Source organism: Delphinapterus leucas, chromosome 16 (assembly GCF_059928025.1).
Source record: "Delphinapterus leucas isolate spDelLeu-1000000601 "Yukka" chromosome 16, BTC_Dleu_Yukka2, whole genome shotgun sequence".
Lineage (NCBI taxonomy): Eukaryota > Metazoa > Chordata > Mammalia > Artiodactyla > Monodontidae > Delphinapterus > Delphinapterus leucas.
In genome coordinates this window covers 58,943,934-58,960,041 of record NC_143144.1, presented here as the reverse complement: position 1 = coordinate 58,960,041, position 16,108 = coordinate 58,943,934, and the positions used below count along the sequence as shown (strand labels likewise).

At 42.7% G+C, this 16,108-nt stretch overlaps 1 protein-coding gene and 1 pseudogene across 19 annotated transcripts in view; one reads left to right on the top strand and one right to left on the bottom strand.

The window, feature by feature from the left end:
• DNMBP (dynamin binding protein) overlaps positions 1-16,108 on the top strand; it is a 117,013-nt gene that overhangs the window by 93,831 nt on the left and 7,074 nt on the right. For 13 of the 19 annotated variants that reach the window (XM_089898009.1, XM_089897999.1, XM_089898000.1 and 10 more), the window contains 7 exons: positions 895-999; positions 3,571-3,699; positions 7,980-8,312; positions 8,678-8,857; positions 10,357-10,555; positions 12,596-13,137; positions 14,432-16,086. In XM_089898009.1, the coding sequence (XP_089754135.1) occupies positions 895-999; positions 3,571-3,699; positions 7,980-8,312; positions 8,678-8,857; positions 10,357-10,555; positions 12,596-13,137; positions 14,432-14,617 (1,674 nt within the window). In that variant the 3' untranslated portion in view covers positions 14,618-16,086. Of the gene's footprint in view, positions 1-894; positions 1,000-3,570; positions 3,700-7,979; positions 8,313-8,677; positions 8,858-10,356; positions 10,556-11,537; positions 11,620-12,566; positions 13,138-14,431; positions 16,087-16,108 lie in introns of those variants that run through there. The other 6 variants (XM_089898001.1, XM_030764557.2, XM_089898005.1 and 3 more) reach the window with 4 other exon arrangements.
• On the bottom strand, positions 4,276-7,642 carry LOC111172408 (ORM1-like protein 1 pseudogene; annotated as a pseudogene).

Here is a 16,108-nt window from a genome sequence, read left to right as displayed (position 1 = left end):
GTTCAGCCTGTCTTTGGCTGCTTTTCAGGGCTCCACGGGGCAGCCTGCATGGTGTGAATTGGCAAGATTCCCCTCTTAGTACCTCCCCTGGTGTTTGCTAGCTGGTGGATACAGGACCCTGCAGCTACTGTTCGTTTAAATCCATCCACCCGACCCTCCATCCGAGCCTTGGTGAGCTGCTTACAGTGTGTATAAAGGCAAATCTGGAGGCCAAATCGGTCACCATGTAATAGTTATCATGGTTTTAGACACCCATAAGGAGCTTATAATCTTTTTGGGGAGACAAAATTAAAATTGTAGACATGTTAAGCTAGAAGGGATTTCAGAGATCACCTTGTTCAACACCATATGTCACACATGAGGAAATGTAAAGTCTAAGGTTTGAGTGATTTGTAAAACAGTTATCAACAGAGTAGATCCAGTCTGCAGACTTCATGCACTGAACCATGTGTATGTGATACAGTCGGTGGAAAATACCAGCTAAAGAATCAGTTGCTAAGCTTTGTAGTTTGTTCTCTACACGCTGTGGTACTTAAAAAAACTGGAGCTCCGTGAGAGTGTGCTTCATGTTGGCAAGAGATTTAATCTGAGTCTTAAAGGAGAGGGGCAGGTTTGGCATAGGGAGAGAGGAGGGCAAACCAGGCAAGGCAACAATACTGGTGAAGCAAACAGCCTGACCAGCAAAGCGTTTCCATCAGGAACAGAGGGGGTCAGTTAGAGCCAGGAGGGCCTGTGTGTACTTAGGAGCTCTGTCAAATCCAATTCAGTATGATTCAGGGAAACATCAAAGGCTTAAAATTTAAACAAAAGATGCTTTAAGAAAGATGCTTTTGCCAATAAGATCTATTGAGGGAGAGTCCCAATTTGCTAACAGCACTTTTTTATTTTGAACAGATTAAAGATGAAGTATTTGAAGAAACAGAGAAAAACTTCCGAATGCAAGAAAGATTGATCAAATCTTTTATCCGAGACCTGTCTCTCTACCTCCAGCATATCCGGGTGAGTAAAGACATCACTCTCGTTAGAATCATGTACAGTGGGGAATTCCCTGGTGGTTCAGTGGTTAGGACTCGGTGCTTTCACTGCTATGGGCCTGGGTTCAATCCCTGGTCAGGGAACTAAGATCCCAGGCAAAAAAAAAAAAAGGAATCACATATGGTATAATTCCATCCGCTCTCCTGTTCATCCAGCATATTGCTTAATGAATGTGGAATAACCTGGACTCAAATGACCAGTATGCCATGACAGACTTTTTATTGGGATTCTTACAGATATAACTACTGAACGAATATCCTCCTGTTATTGTTTTATTTATTTATTTGGTTGCAGCAGGTCTTAGGTGTGGCAGGTGAGCAAGTTTTGGCTCGTCAGCTCCTTAGTTGCGACACGTGGGCTCCTTAGTTGTGGCTCATGAACTCTTAGTTGCGGCATGAGTGTGGGATCGAGTTTCCTGACCAGGGATCAAACCTGGGCCCTGTGCGTTGGGAGCGTGGATTCTTAACCACACTGTGCCACCAGGGAAGCCCCTCTTACAGGTTATTGACAAGTTAAACAATGTCAGAAGATCAGCACTGTTGTATTCATGGTAAAGGGACCTAGCTCTTTCCTCCCTCTCTTTCGAGCTTCATCACCCTTTTTTCCCCGTCTCCTGTATCCAGTTATAGAAGAAGCACTTGTGACAGTTCATTTTGTCAAAATCATTTTGAAGATCAAATAGTAAGAGAATGGTTCCTGTGGGGTGTGCTTCCTAATAATAATATTTATTTACAACTGTACATAGGCCTCTAAGGTTGTTAGAGCCACGAATAGGTCTAGAGAGTTGCAAGAACTTGGGAGATCAGGCGGGCCCTGGTCTTCCTTCCCTCAGGCAGTGCTTCCTTCATGAAATCAGAACCAGGACTAGAATCCTTTCTCTTAAAACCTGTAATTTCTCTGTTGATTTAATAGAATAGTGTTTATATAAGTATACCATGTACCCCTGTCCCTCACACAGGAAAATCTCATCCCATGAAACAAATAATTTCGTTTAAAAGAGATCCTTTGCTTTTTAAAAATCATTATTGTTATTATTATTAATTTTTTTTTAAGTAAAATGGTACAAAATTCAAAAACTACCAAAGGGATAAGTATAAAGTAAAAATAACTCCTCCCCCTCCCCTGTCTCCTAGTCATCTATAGAGGCGGACACATCTATCAGATTCTTCTGTCAGAGATATGTATGTGAGGGAGAGAGAGAGAGACACACACACGCACTGTTGAGCACCTTGGGTTTTGCATTTTGGAAATCGTTCCATATTTGCACACACAGAGCTGCCTTGTTCTTTTTTACAACTGCATAGTATTTAATTGTTATGGACATGTCATAATAAATTTAACTAGTCCCCATCGATGGATGTTTAAGTTGTTGCAAAAAGTTAGAAACATTGGCACGAGAAACATCCTTGCATGTAGATCATTTTTCTGATCTATGTGAGTATATCTGAAGGCCAGAGTACTAGATTTTCTGAGCCAAATCATAAAGCAATGCAAATTTCATAGATATCATACCAGTGAAAACTCCCCACCAGCAATGTATGAAACAGTTTCCCCATCCCTTGCTAACATACAGTGTTATCAAAATCAAAATGTCTTATCTTTGCCAGCAAGAAAGGTAAAAATTGCTATTTTAATATAGTTTGAATTTACATTTCTTACATTATGAATGAAGTTGAGGATATTTTTGTATGTTTAAATCATTATATTTCTTTTTCTGTGATTTGTCTATATTTGGGGGCACTTATTTATTGATTTATTGTTCTTTTTCTTATTGACTGGTAGTACCTTTGTATATGTTGGAGAAAATAGCCCTTCTTCTGAGATGCTGGCTTACAAATACCCCCTGCCCCAGTTTGTTGACTTTTGAATTTGCTTAAAATGTTTTCTCTGTGTAGAAGAGTTTTATTTTTGTGTAGTCTAACTAAACTTTTATGGTTTCTTAGTTCTGTGTCATACTTTAAAAGGTCTTTCCCATTCCAAGATAATTTTAAAACGATGTCCTATGTTCCAGTACTTTTATCATTTTATTTTTTTATATTAGTCAATCTAGCTGGAATTTATATTAGTATATAGGAATCCAACTTTTTGTTTTTTATCTAGTTATCTGTCATTATCATTTATTGAGTAATACCCACTGATTTGAAGTGCTTCCGACACTTCTTTTAAATAGCAAACTCTCTCCATTCATGTTTTGAAAATGTGATCAAGTAAAATTGAGGGCTTATAAGACTTTCCAGGAACACATTTGCTTAAAGTGAGAGATTTGACCAAGTATGGTTCCCTTGCCTTAGGACTTTACCCTAAATTCCTCTAATTTTGATATCTCCCTATTGGCTATTTTCTCCCCATGTTATCTAAATGTGTAGCAAGTATACACCTGAGCACCCAACTCTTAAAAGGCTTGTCTCCCTAGCAATGGGTGACAGCCCTTGGACGGGCAGGTCGGTTTGGTTCTGACTGCTAACTGCTATCTAGGATGAATGATGGAGGCTAGAAGTTCTGTCTGCTCTTACCTGTGTTTGTAACTGGCTGCAGGAATCGGCATGTGTGAAGGTGGTGGCTGCCGTGAGCATGTGGGATGTGTGCATGGAGAAGGGACACAGAGACTTGGAACAGTTCGAGAAGGTGCATCGCTACATCAGTGACCAGCTCTTCACAAATTTTGTAAGTGACTCTTCAGCCCACTTTTTTCAGGCTGGGTCTCTTCCCAGGGTTCTCTCTAACATCCAGCTCATGGAAAAGTTAATTCCATAGAGACACGCTTTCATGGACCAGGAATCCTAGTGTTCTTTAGCTAAGTTCATATCAGAATTTTATATTCAGAACCTGACTTTCAATCAGCTGAAAGGACAGATAGGACCTGCATGTATGCAAACAGATTTTTTTTTTTTTTTTGCGGTATGCGGGACTTTCACTGTTGTGGCCTCTCCCGCTGCGGAGCACAGGCTCCGGATGCGCAGGCTCAGCGGCCATGGCTCACGGGCCGAGCTGCTCTGCAGCATGTGGGATCTTCCTGGACCGGGGCACGAACCCATGTCCCCTGCATCGGCAGGCAGACTCTCAACCACTGAGCCACCAGGGAAGCCCTGCAAATAGATTTTTTTATAATTGTGATCAGCCCAGTTTCAGGGGATAAAGGAAAACCAGGAAATTTAATCTGGTATCACTACTGATAACTGATCAAAAGAAAATAACTAAAGAACTAATAACTTAAAACGGAATATTTTTGCATAGTTAAGAGATTAACAAATAGATTTTTGAAATGGCACAAACTATTTTGTAAAGACTACTAAATGCCAAATTGCTTGGGAAATTCTAAATATATATTCTGTATATATCTCCTGAGTAGAAATGGGTGGGCTTTGATAGTTTCTTGGAGATCTCTGGATGCTTGAAGCATCTTTAGAAAACATTGGGGGAACTTGGGGGAACATACGGTTATTCTAACAGTAGCATCTTATTAAAAGTAATTTACTAAGCACCTATTTATGTTCTTTTGTGTCAATATTGTGCCCTCTATGTCTATCCCTCTAGAAAGAATTAGACAAAAACTTTTGAAAAGTGAAAACAGATTATTACTAAGTAGTTATGAGTAGAAGAGGTATGATGGGTGTGTGAAAGTTTCTCTACCCCAGATTATGTAACAACTAAATCTTTTTAAAATTTATTTCTTATTGATGTATAGTTAAATTACAATGTTATGTTAATTAACTTCTGTACAGCAGAGTGACTCAGTTACACATATATATGCATTCTTTTTTATATTCTTTTCCATTATGTTTTTTTTTTACACCAAAGAAAAATTTATTAAAGTATAGATTACTGGTTATTTAAAAATACATGAGAAAAGACAAACATACAAAGGCATTATCATATAACTGACTTCTAAACTCAATACTTTTGAAATACAAAATAATGATCATTACCTCCAAAAGTCAGTTTGAAACAAATTGACTTTTAAGTTGGTATTATAATTCTTTTCACTCAGTTTTGCTTACAAATGTTCTAGGTTTTTCAGTTTCGTCACATATCAGAACTTTTTTTTGACATGTTTACTTCTCAAAGTAGAATATAGTTATTTCTTGCAATTAATGTCGGCAACTATAGAAAGCTTCTCTTAAGTCACAAGGATTCAATATGGTTGCTGCTTTGGAAATAGTTACCATTCTGAGTTATCTATACTAAGACTCGTGCATTGACAGGCAAAATATTAATGGGCAAAGTATGGAGATTGAGAGCAGGAGGACTAAGGAAAGATACCTTTTACTGCAGACCTGCTAAAAGAAGACTCCATTATTTACTCTGATAGTATTGCTAGAGAAGCAGTTTCTGCCAGATCACAGGTTGGCTATGTAGTTGTCCATTTTAAATTTCCAACGCTAAAGAATGGCAGACTTCAACAATTAGATTGCTCAACCAAACAAGCAGAACTTTAAGTTACCATATACTTTAATTACGAGAAATAAATTATTTTCTTAATTGGTTTAGCAGCCTTGTACCTGGAAAGGCAGCAAAACCCACTTTGTTCCAAAATTAGAAGGCCGACCCAGAGGCTGCTTCTAAGATGCCTAACTATCTTCTATCATCCATCAGTCGTGAAGGTGGACCTTCATGAACTCAGTAACTTAATAAATGTAAAAATGAACTCACCCATCAACACAATGTTGAGCCTGCAAAACCAAAAAAGTACATTCATAAGGTAGGAATTGGTTTGTATAAAACAAGAGGGTATATATCCTCTTATATAACACAAGAGGAATATGCATGGTAATAAAAACAATCTATAATAAACTTGTAAAGAAATGATTCTGGTTTACATGTAACTCTGCTTAAACTGACCATGGCTGAATGATTAAACATTTTCTTCACCTAACATAATGCCCATTCATTATAAGCTAAGCTGGACTTGGTTTCTTATAAATCTCTTATTTCCTTGGATTTGTCTACTACACCCTTACTTTATAGCCATTTAACTAAAGCCCCTCGTCAGAAGGATACCAGATTCATTAAACAGAAGCATCTTCTCGTAAGAATCTGCACTTCAAAACAGCGTATGAAGAACCAGCAGCTGGCTCTCCAGTGTAGCTACCTCTCATTTCACATAATCACAGAGACAGTGCAGTTTACTAACCACTCCTTCCTTACAGAAAACTCAGTAGCTGTAAAAAATTTTTGTTCATTTCAGAACACATTTCAATACTTATTAATTCCAAAGATCCGAACACCATGTAGCTGTGGCATTTTGGGAATTAGCACACTCAGGAGAGAAGCTGTGTTTAAGATGAAGTGAGTTGGATCATACTTCATATAGAAACTTGTCAGAAAATATAGAATTATTGGAGAAATTGTGAAAAACTTCCTTGAAGATGTAAACTGTACTCCATAGTCCAGTTGTTCCCAGTGAGTTAGGAGCCTCGCTTTACCCTGGTCAGGAGTTTCAAATGGTGTTCCTTTTACTGCATGCAGAAATACATACATGCCCAGATTATGTATAACATTTGTTAAGGTCCAAGCAACAGGAACACTGAAGAAGGGAATACTGAGTAAAACGATATGAAGCAAGCCAACTCCCAAAGCATATGTCAGCCACATACCCTGGCTGTTCATTACATGGGTATTTGGATTCACCTCACTGTGGGCAGCTCCAACATTCATGTTTGCACCGCCACCCCACTCCCGGCGGCTGGCTGGCTCAGAGCAGTATCAGCTCCGCGGTGGCTGCAGGGCTAACGGCGGCATCTCCTCCATTATGGTTTATTGCAGGATATTGAATATAGTTCCCTGTGCTACACAGCGGGACCTTATTGTTTGTCCATTCTCTGTATACCAGTTTGCATCTGCTAATCCCCAATCCCGATCCAAGCCTCTCCCACCTCCTTCCCCCTTGGCAGCCACCAGTGTATTCTCTATGTCACTGATTTTGTTTCTGTTTCATAGATAGGTTCATTTGTGTCATATTTTATTTATTTATTTATTTTTGGCTGCATTGGGTCTTTGTTGCTGCACGCGTGCTTTCTGTAGTTGCAGAGAGCGGGGGCTACCCTTTGTTGCAGTTCATGGGCTTCTCATTGGGTGGCTTCTCTTGTTGTGGAGCACAGGCTCTAGGTGCATGGGCTTCAGTAGTTGTGGCACGCAGGCTTAGTTGCTCCGTGTCATGTGGGATCTTCCCGGACCAGGGCTCGAACCCGTGTCCCCTGCATTGGCAGGCAGATTGTTAACCACTACGCCACCAGGGAAGTCCTGTGTCATATTTTAGATTCCACGTATAAGTGGTATCATGTGTTATTTGCTTATTCTTTCTGACTTACTTCACTTAGTATGATAATCTCTGGTTGCATCCATGTTGTTGCAGATGGCATTATTTTGTTCTTTTTTATGGCTGAGTAGTATTCCATTGTATATATGTACCACATCTTCTTTATCAATTCACCTGTCAGCAGACATTTAGGTTGTTTCCATGTCTTGGCTATGGTGAATAGTGCTGCTGTGAACATAGAGGTGCATGTATCTTTTTGAATTATGGTTTTGTTTGGGTATATGCCCAGGAGTGGGATTGTTGGGTCATATGGTAATTCTATTTTTAACAACTAAATATTAAGTTAAATTCAATTTATATATAGACACGTACACATAAGTGATACCAGACAGATGGTCACAAATGGGTTGTAATGCAAACATCATGTTCATGTATGTAGTTTAGCATTTGTTATCAACTATGCAGCTATTTTACACACTGTTTGGCGTGAGCAAATAGTTGGGTGAAGAGTTACAAGCTGAGAAGCTTTGTAAAATACGTGCGTACATCTGGTGTCGGATCTGCATGGGTTTAGCTTGTGCACTAGGAGCAAAGCAGCTGGTACAGGACATAACAAAATCCACCTGAAGATAGTTTTGAGAATAACAAATTCGGGACACTGAACACCGTGCCTTTCTCGTCCCCACAGAAGGAGAGGACAGAGCGGCTGGTCATCTCTCCCCTGAATCAGTTACTGAACATGTTCACGGGGCCCCACAAGCTGGTGCAGAAACGCTTTGACAAGCTTCTGGACTTCTATAACTGTACAGAACGGGCAGAGAAGCTGAAGGACAAGAAGACCCTGGAGGAGCTGCAGTCGGCCCGGAACAACTACGAGGCCCTGAACGCCCAGCTGCTGGACGAGCTGCCCAAGTTCCATCAGTACGCGCAGGGCCTCTTCAGCAACTGTGTGCATGGCTACGCCGAGGCCCACTGTGACTTCGTGCGCCAGGCGCTGGAGCAGCTGAAGCCGTTGCTCTCGGTGAGGCCCGCCCTCCCCATGGAGAGGTAGAATCCCAAGTTCTCCTGGAGTTTTTCTGGGAATACACAGCCAGGTTGTCAGAGACATTATTAAACTAGGTAGATTAAGTATGTCACTGGGTCAGGCCTGTCGGGAATCAGAATTCTTGATCCCTTGATGCAGCCGGGGAACCTGCGGCCTTTAAATGGCTCTCTTTCCACCCTGAGAGATCCCGGAGGAGCCAGCCAGCTCGGGCTGCGGGCACTGGGCTGCGGTGTTGGTGGCTTACACTTGAGGAGTTTTAAGGAGACTGTGCCAGTCCTGGGATCGTTCACGTGTGTTCTCTTCTTTCCTCTGTCTCTGCTCTCCCTGTGCATGGACTCCAGTTACTCAAAGTCACCAGCAGGGAGGGGAACCTGATTGCCGTCTTCCATGAGGAGCACAGCAGGGTCCTGCAGCAACTCCAGGTTTTCACCTTCTTCCCAGAGTCTCTTCCTGCCACCAAGAGGTCATTTGAGAGGAAAACTATGGACCGCCAGTCCACCCGAAAGCCACTCCTGGGCCTGGTGAGTGGAACTGGAGAGGCTCACATGGCCTGGTGGTTAAGGTGTGAACTCCTGAGTGAGACCGCCTGGGTTCAGATCCCAATTCTGACAATGACTCACTCTGTGTCCTTGAGCAAGTGCTTCATCGGTTTCCTCATGTCTAAAACACAGATAATAGTTATACTTACATCATAGAGTTGTTTTGAGATTCAGATGAGTTAAAATATGTAAAACACTTGGACGTTGCCTGACACCATTATTAGTTAGCATTATTCAAGTAAGCTATTATCATCATCATCATTATTATTAATATTGATGGACTCAGCTCTGTCTCTACAGATGAGCAATTTAATAGGAGTTTAAATATTTTATAATAATTGGAGAATAAAGGTTATTGAGTTCAAATCTATCATGCTCTCATTCATTCCTTCACTCACTATCACTAGGCACCGCTAGTGTGCCTCCTGGTACAGACTTCAAAATGCCCTCTGAAAAGCATTCTTGGATCCTATCCTATACAATGAAAGGAGTTAGTAAAGGATTAATATTAGTACTTTGATCAGTGAAAGGAACTGGCTTAAGGGTATGTTAATTCTGCCAGGCTCCCTATTTTTGATCATGTATTGGAAAAGGTGGTTATCTGATACACTGCCGAACAGTTAATGGCTGACCACTTTTTAACCTGGAGTTATTTTCTTTTTGAACTCGATTCTTGCATATTCTGAAAAGTACGGTAAGATATACCAGATTATATGGGGTAAAAACCTAAAAGACTGCTGATTTATCTGTGCTTACAATATTTTTGCCCCATGTAATCCCATAGACGTTAATTTATATGATCTAAAAGAGGGAATCAGATTTTTTAATCACGTTTACTTTTTCTTATTTTTATGAATATTGTTTTTATAGATATGAAGTCTAGATAAGGAAAGTCTCAGTTGTTTAGATTCATACAGTAAAATACAAGAAGACCTACTCATATTACTTAGATATTTTGATTCTTTAGGTGGCACTTTAATCACATATTTTTGTTACAGGATAACAGATATAAAACTAAGGGTGTGTTAAATTTTCTTACTACAAAGGCACCAAAACGTGACCCAAGAGATTACAATTTTTACCTGTAGCCACATGGACTGACTCAGGCGCAAAGGCATCTGATGGGAGTAGGGAGCTGGCTGTCATTGCCTCCACTTCTGAGACTGACAGCATATGGGATTAAATAGAGCTGCTGGGATAACGGCCAGGAAAGGGTTTTGATGATTATATTTCTTTTTTTTTTTTTTTTTTTTTTTTTTTGCGTATGCGGGCCTCTCACTGTTGTGGCCTCTCCCGTTGTGGAGCACAGGCTCCGGATGCGCAGGCTTAGCGGCCGTGGCTCACGGGCCTAGCCGCTCCGTGGCATGGGGGATCTTCCCGGACCGGGGCACGAACCCGTGTCCCCTGCATCGGCAGGCGGACTCTCAACCACTGCGCCACCAGGGAAGCCCGATGATTGTATTTCTTATATTGCCTTTCAGCCAAGTTACATGCTTCAGTCGGAAGAACTCCGGGCCTCCCTCTTGGTAAGGTATCCCCCTGAAAAGCTCTTCCAAGCAGAACGGAACTTCAATGCTGCCCAGGACCTGGACGTCTCACTTCTGGAAGGTGACCTGGTGGGCGTGATTAAGAAAAAGGACCCCATGGGCAGCCAGAACCGCTGGCTGATTGACAATGGAGGTAAGAACAATAGGCGACAGATTACTGTAACTCTAAATGAGGAAAGAGTGATATGGACTGTGCCTGAATCCTGGGTAGGCCAGAGAAAAATATGAGAGTGTTCGGTTAAAGGGAAAAGCAACCTTAAAGTTCTCTCCATCTCTAGAGAGTGTAATGCTCAAGTCATTACTGAAACAAAACCAGTCTTTGATTTTGTTTTTGTTTTTTTAAAAAGTCCAAAGGAGACTCCATTACTTACCTTGCAAGATCTTGCCTTGCTTTACCTTAACAGGCAGTGAATCCTGCCTGAAGGGTCCTTTGGCCTCTCGATCCTAACCTGAGTGAACCACAAGTTCTGTAGGTGTGTTTTGTGAGCATATGAATTTAAAACCTTTAAGAAGGGGTTGTTTGCTTTTTGAGTTACCCCTGCCCCCAACCAACAAACAATTTTGCTTCATGACTATTTAGGGAATGACTTTAAAAACAGCTTACAGCTTGTTTTTCTGTTGGGAGTGGGGGTGGGGAAGGCATACAGAATTCTTTTTTCAACGTACAAAGAATAATAAAGAATAACAATTCCAAAATCTGATAAGCTTTGGAATATCAGAGGGTTTTTTTTTTCAGAACTAATTTGCCAAAACCTGCCCTGATCTGAACTCATTTGGTGACAAAACCTGAACAAATGCTGTGAGGCTGTTTATGATCATTACTCTTCCCTTTTGGTGTGACTAGTCGCATACGTTTCGCTACAGAAACATGAATGGGTTTGACTATGGGGTGTTGACCCAGACCCTGCTGGGTATATCATGAAATCAATAGTATACTTGATTACCTTTCCTAAATCCCCAAATCTGAATTCCAAAACACATCTGGCCCCGAGTGTTTTAGAAAAGGATTGTGGGCCTCTATAATAAACATCTATGTTCATACCACAAGAACTGAAAATTTTAACATTTCTCAGTTTCTTTAAAAGTGTTGTGTGGATTTTTTTCTCCTCCCCCAGCCCCCTGCTCTGCTTACCCAAAATAATAAAGATTGAAGTGGGAGAGGAAGGACGAAGGATGGGGCCCCCAGGGTGATGACAGGTGAGAGCCACTGATAGACAGATGAACTCCTAGTGAAGATCCAGGATGTTTGAGCCCCCCTGTCCTTGGGGTTCTTCCTTATCTACTAAATCCTGGTGAGTAAAGTGGTAGCCAGAAGCTCATAGCATCAGCTCTTAGACCCTCCACCCCTTGGCATCTGCTCAGGGGACTCCTCCCCATTGCCCAGCAGACAGAACAAGTGCAGGCCGGCCTTTTTTTTAGGTCCAGGAAACACTGAAGATCAAGACAGAGATGGCCCTTGCTCAAGTCGAGGTTACATACTCTGGGTCCCTGCCTTAACAGATAATTCTTTCCTAATAAATATAACAATTTTTCCTATGGATTAGGGATCTCAATTCCTAATCTATGCTTAAAAGTTTTAGCTGAGGGCCCTCTCTGTCCTCATCTTAGGCAGTTTATTGATATGAACATGTGTTCGATGTGTATTCTAACTAATGTAAGCAGCTAGTTCCCACAGTATTCCCACCTCATTCCTAAACCAGGGACAGATTCAAGTGTGTGGTTGGAGAGGGCAGGGAGGCGTATCCGAGGGGCTCTGTCATGCTGAGGATGGTTTTTAAAATCCCTTTTTACCACACTCGATGGACAATTGAACACATCCTTAGTTAAGTCTTCCCCTTAGCCTTTGTTCCCATGGTCTGGCCCTTCTGTTTTCTTCATCTACTCATGCTCACTCAGACATGTGGTCTGTGGTTGTTTATGTTACTGTCTCTTAATTCTCAGCAAAGCCCCTTGTCACTCACCTGTGGTGCGGTTGTAATAGGTGTGAACTGGCAGGAGGCCACAGCATCTTGTCTCTACCACCCACATTGTGCCCTGGGATGGTGTCTGTTCTGTTTGTCTCTAGGAATCTTATTTTGTCTATTGACCTTAAACCATAGTTTCTTCTCTCCTGATTTCCTCCACCCTCCTCCTCCCACGAAAAGCTCTTCGTGTTTGTTTTTCCTGCCCGCAGTCACCAAAGGCTTTGTGTACAGCTCCTTCCTGAAGCCCTACAATGCACGCCGCAGCCACTCCGACGCCTCCGTGGGCAGCCACTCCTCCACTGAGTCGGAGCACGGCAGCTCCTCCCCCAGGTTCCCCCGGCGGCAGAACAGCGGCGGCACCTTGACCTTCAACCCCAGCAGTGTGGCCGTGTCCTTTAGCTCAGGGCCTTCCCAGAAACAGCCTCCAGACACATCTTCACTGACGGAATTTGACCAAGGAGCTCTCAGCGCATCCTTGAACTCAGAGAGCAGCCCTTCCAGATGCCCCTCGGACCCAGACTCCCCCTCCCAGCACGGGCCCTGGGATTCGGTAGACGCTGCCAGAGACCTTCAGCAGCCTGCTCCCACTCTGAGGAGCTCCCGAAACCCCAGGCATCCAGAAATGGCTGGTTACTCCGTGCCAGGGCGAAATGGGCAGGGTAGAGACCTCGTAAAAGGATGTGCAAGAACAGCCCTGTCTCTGGATGACAGAAACGGACAGCTGGAAAACAGCGAGGCGGAAGGCAACCAGGTGAGTGCGGCCTGGGTACTGTGGTTACTGCACCTGAGCAGATGCAGGTGATGCCCTCCCAGGAGTGGGTGAGTCAGAGGCTTACGCAGGGCCTGGGGGTGACCTGGAGATGGGCTCGCAGACAAATCCTTAAAGCGTTTGTGGAAACTCGCTGCTGTAAGAGTGGGCAGCTCCACCCCTTCTGGGCCCTTCCCTGGCTGACTTCACAGGCTGTTGTGTCTTGGGGCATTTACAGGGTTTTACCATGAAGCTTTTCCCACTCTTCCAGTGTGCTGATTTTTCCATTGTATAAAGTCTGCTGTTTAACTCGTCCACTTAGTTTTTTATTCAAATAACTATATGTTTATTTCTAGAATTCAGAAATAAAAGTCTGGCTCTGTTTCAGTTTTTCCTGTTCTTTTCATAATGGCCTGCTCTTGTCTTTGTATCTTAAACATTTTAAACCTACATATTTTAAAGTCACTTTCACATCCACAGCTGAGGAACCCCTAGCCACCTGCCTCTTGCCTTTGCTCACTTGCAGCAGTGAGTCTCTGTGTGTGTCTTACCTTCGTCTGTGAGCTCTCTGTGGTTCTGTTACAAACCACAGCCCAGGACGCACATCCCAACTCTGGACCCACCAGCAGGCAGTTTTTCTAGATGTGATAAGGGAGGAAATGGCCCTTTCTTAGATTCTGACTTTGTGCAAGGAGCTCACTTCTAGCCTCATAAGCTCCAGTTCCTGAGCAGGTCCTAAACCCCAGCCTTCGGGTGTGTATTCATCCCTGTGCCCCTGTGGACCTCCTGACTTCTCCTTTTGATCACTGAATACCACCCTTGCTTTGCATGATAGCTTTGTTATGGGCACCTAGAGAGCATCCTTTCTCACTTTGAGGTTAGTTGTGTTTTGGGTTTTTTTTTAAGGTTTTTAAATTCAGAATTTCTGTGTTAGGGGTATGGAAGGGCATCCTCGTGTCTCATCCATCTTCCATGCTGACTGCAGCTTCTATCACTCTTTAAGGCAACTCTGAAAGTAAAAATATGTGAATTTTGGTTTTCTTTAAATCTGACCTGTTCATTAGGGTAGCCACAAGCCGTATGTAACTATTTAAGTTAGGTAAAATTAAACAAAATTTAAAATTAAGTTCTTTCATTTCACTAGGCATATTTCAAGTGTTCAATGGCCGTGTGGCTAAGGGCTGCCATATTGCATGGTGCAGATACAGATGGTCCCCATCACCACAGGAAGTTCTGTTGGGCAGCTTTGCTCTAAGCTGTTTCCCATTTCCTGATTCACTTTCTCTTCCTCACACAGGTCTATTTTGCTGTCTATACCTTCAAGGCACGGAACCCAAATGAGCTGAGTGTGTCAGCCAATCAGAGACTCAAGATCCTGGAGTTTAAAGATGTTACAGGAAATACAGAATGGTGGTTAGCCGAAGTTAATGGGAAGAAGGGCTATGTTCCATCCAATTATATCTGCAAAACTGAGTACACCTGAACCTGTTCTGCCTCCCATTCAACCTTGCTGCCTTTGCTTCCTTCTGCTGAAGGGTCCTGTTGTCCACTGAGAGGGCGCCTGCTCTTGAGACACTGGCCCTGCCTGCATGGCTTAACCATGGCACAGTGGGGCACAAGATAAGTCTTGCTCTCTTTGATTGGGTTGTCAACCTTGATGCTTGCTAGAATTTCTAGAATTTGAAATGGACCCTGGGGCTTGCAAGTGATTCAGTGACCGTGAGAAGAGAGGCCAATCCTGGGGTCAGCTTTTGGAAACGAGAAATTTCCAGTCAGAAGACCAGTATCCAATATATGCTGGAAGCTGTGCTATAGCATTAGAAGAAGTTGGTGTTGGTTGTGCCATACTGAGTTTGGGGTGGCCCCATGCGCCATGATCGACTGACCGGAGACCGACTTGGATGAAAAGAATTCTCTGGGAGCCCTTTCAGGCTGCGCCTCTGCATGTGGCAAGGAGTTTGTCGACCTTATACCAAATCTGGTGTTTTAAAACTTCAGTGTCTGGCACACATTCACACACACGCCCCTTATTTCTAAAAGTCCCTAAAACGCTACCACCTGTAATCTTTTATTTATTTCACTGCACTTCCAGATTGCTTGGGCAAAATTCAACTACTTTCTTTCTCCTTTTAAAAAATGCTTAGGGTCTTTCTTTTCCTTGAACCTTCATCTGAAAGGTTCTCTTCCCGTTAGGTGCTATCCTCCACACCTTGCTGACAGTCATCCTACTTTATATGGTCTGTGCGTGATAATGTCCCCTGGTCTCTCTCCTGAAGCTCAATATCTGATAGACTCTCCTAGGAGAACAGGATCAGAGCTCCCGCCATTTCATTAGAGGGACTCATTCTGCGATGGGCTGAAGCCAGTCTAGCCTGCTGGGAGACTGGATGCCTCTCCTCTTCATCCAAGCACACTACTGTCCACAGATGCAGAAAACATAACGCGTGTGTCTTATTTGAATTCGGATAAGCAGTCCCAGAAGTAGCTTATCCTAGACTTGGAAATAAGCATTTCCTGTTTCATCAGCCCCCGTGCTTCAGAGACCGCGGTCTAAGCCAAACAGAATCTAAAGTGCCTGATTGTGCCTCCCTCCACCTCAGGAAGATATTTACTAATCCTAACACTAAGAATCTCCCCCTGAAGTTTCTATGTGAGCAGGGCTCTGATTCTTAAGGCCTGCCCCAGACAAGAAAGCCTACCTTGGAACAGGAAACCGTGAATTTTGTCTTTTAAGAAAGGGAATTAAGAACAGCCTTACAGCCCTTGCTCCTCCAAATGCACCTTTGCCTTAAAGCTATGATGAATTGGGAGACACCTGTGAACTCCTTGGCCCCCCTGAGTCTGCTGGTTGGTCAGAAGGAAGCAAGGCAAGAGTCTCTTGTGAATAGTGTTTGTATCTAGAGATGTTTATATTTAAGTAGTTATTTTATAAATAAAAGCATTTCTAAGGGCCATGAGTATGTTTTCTTGATTT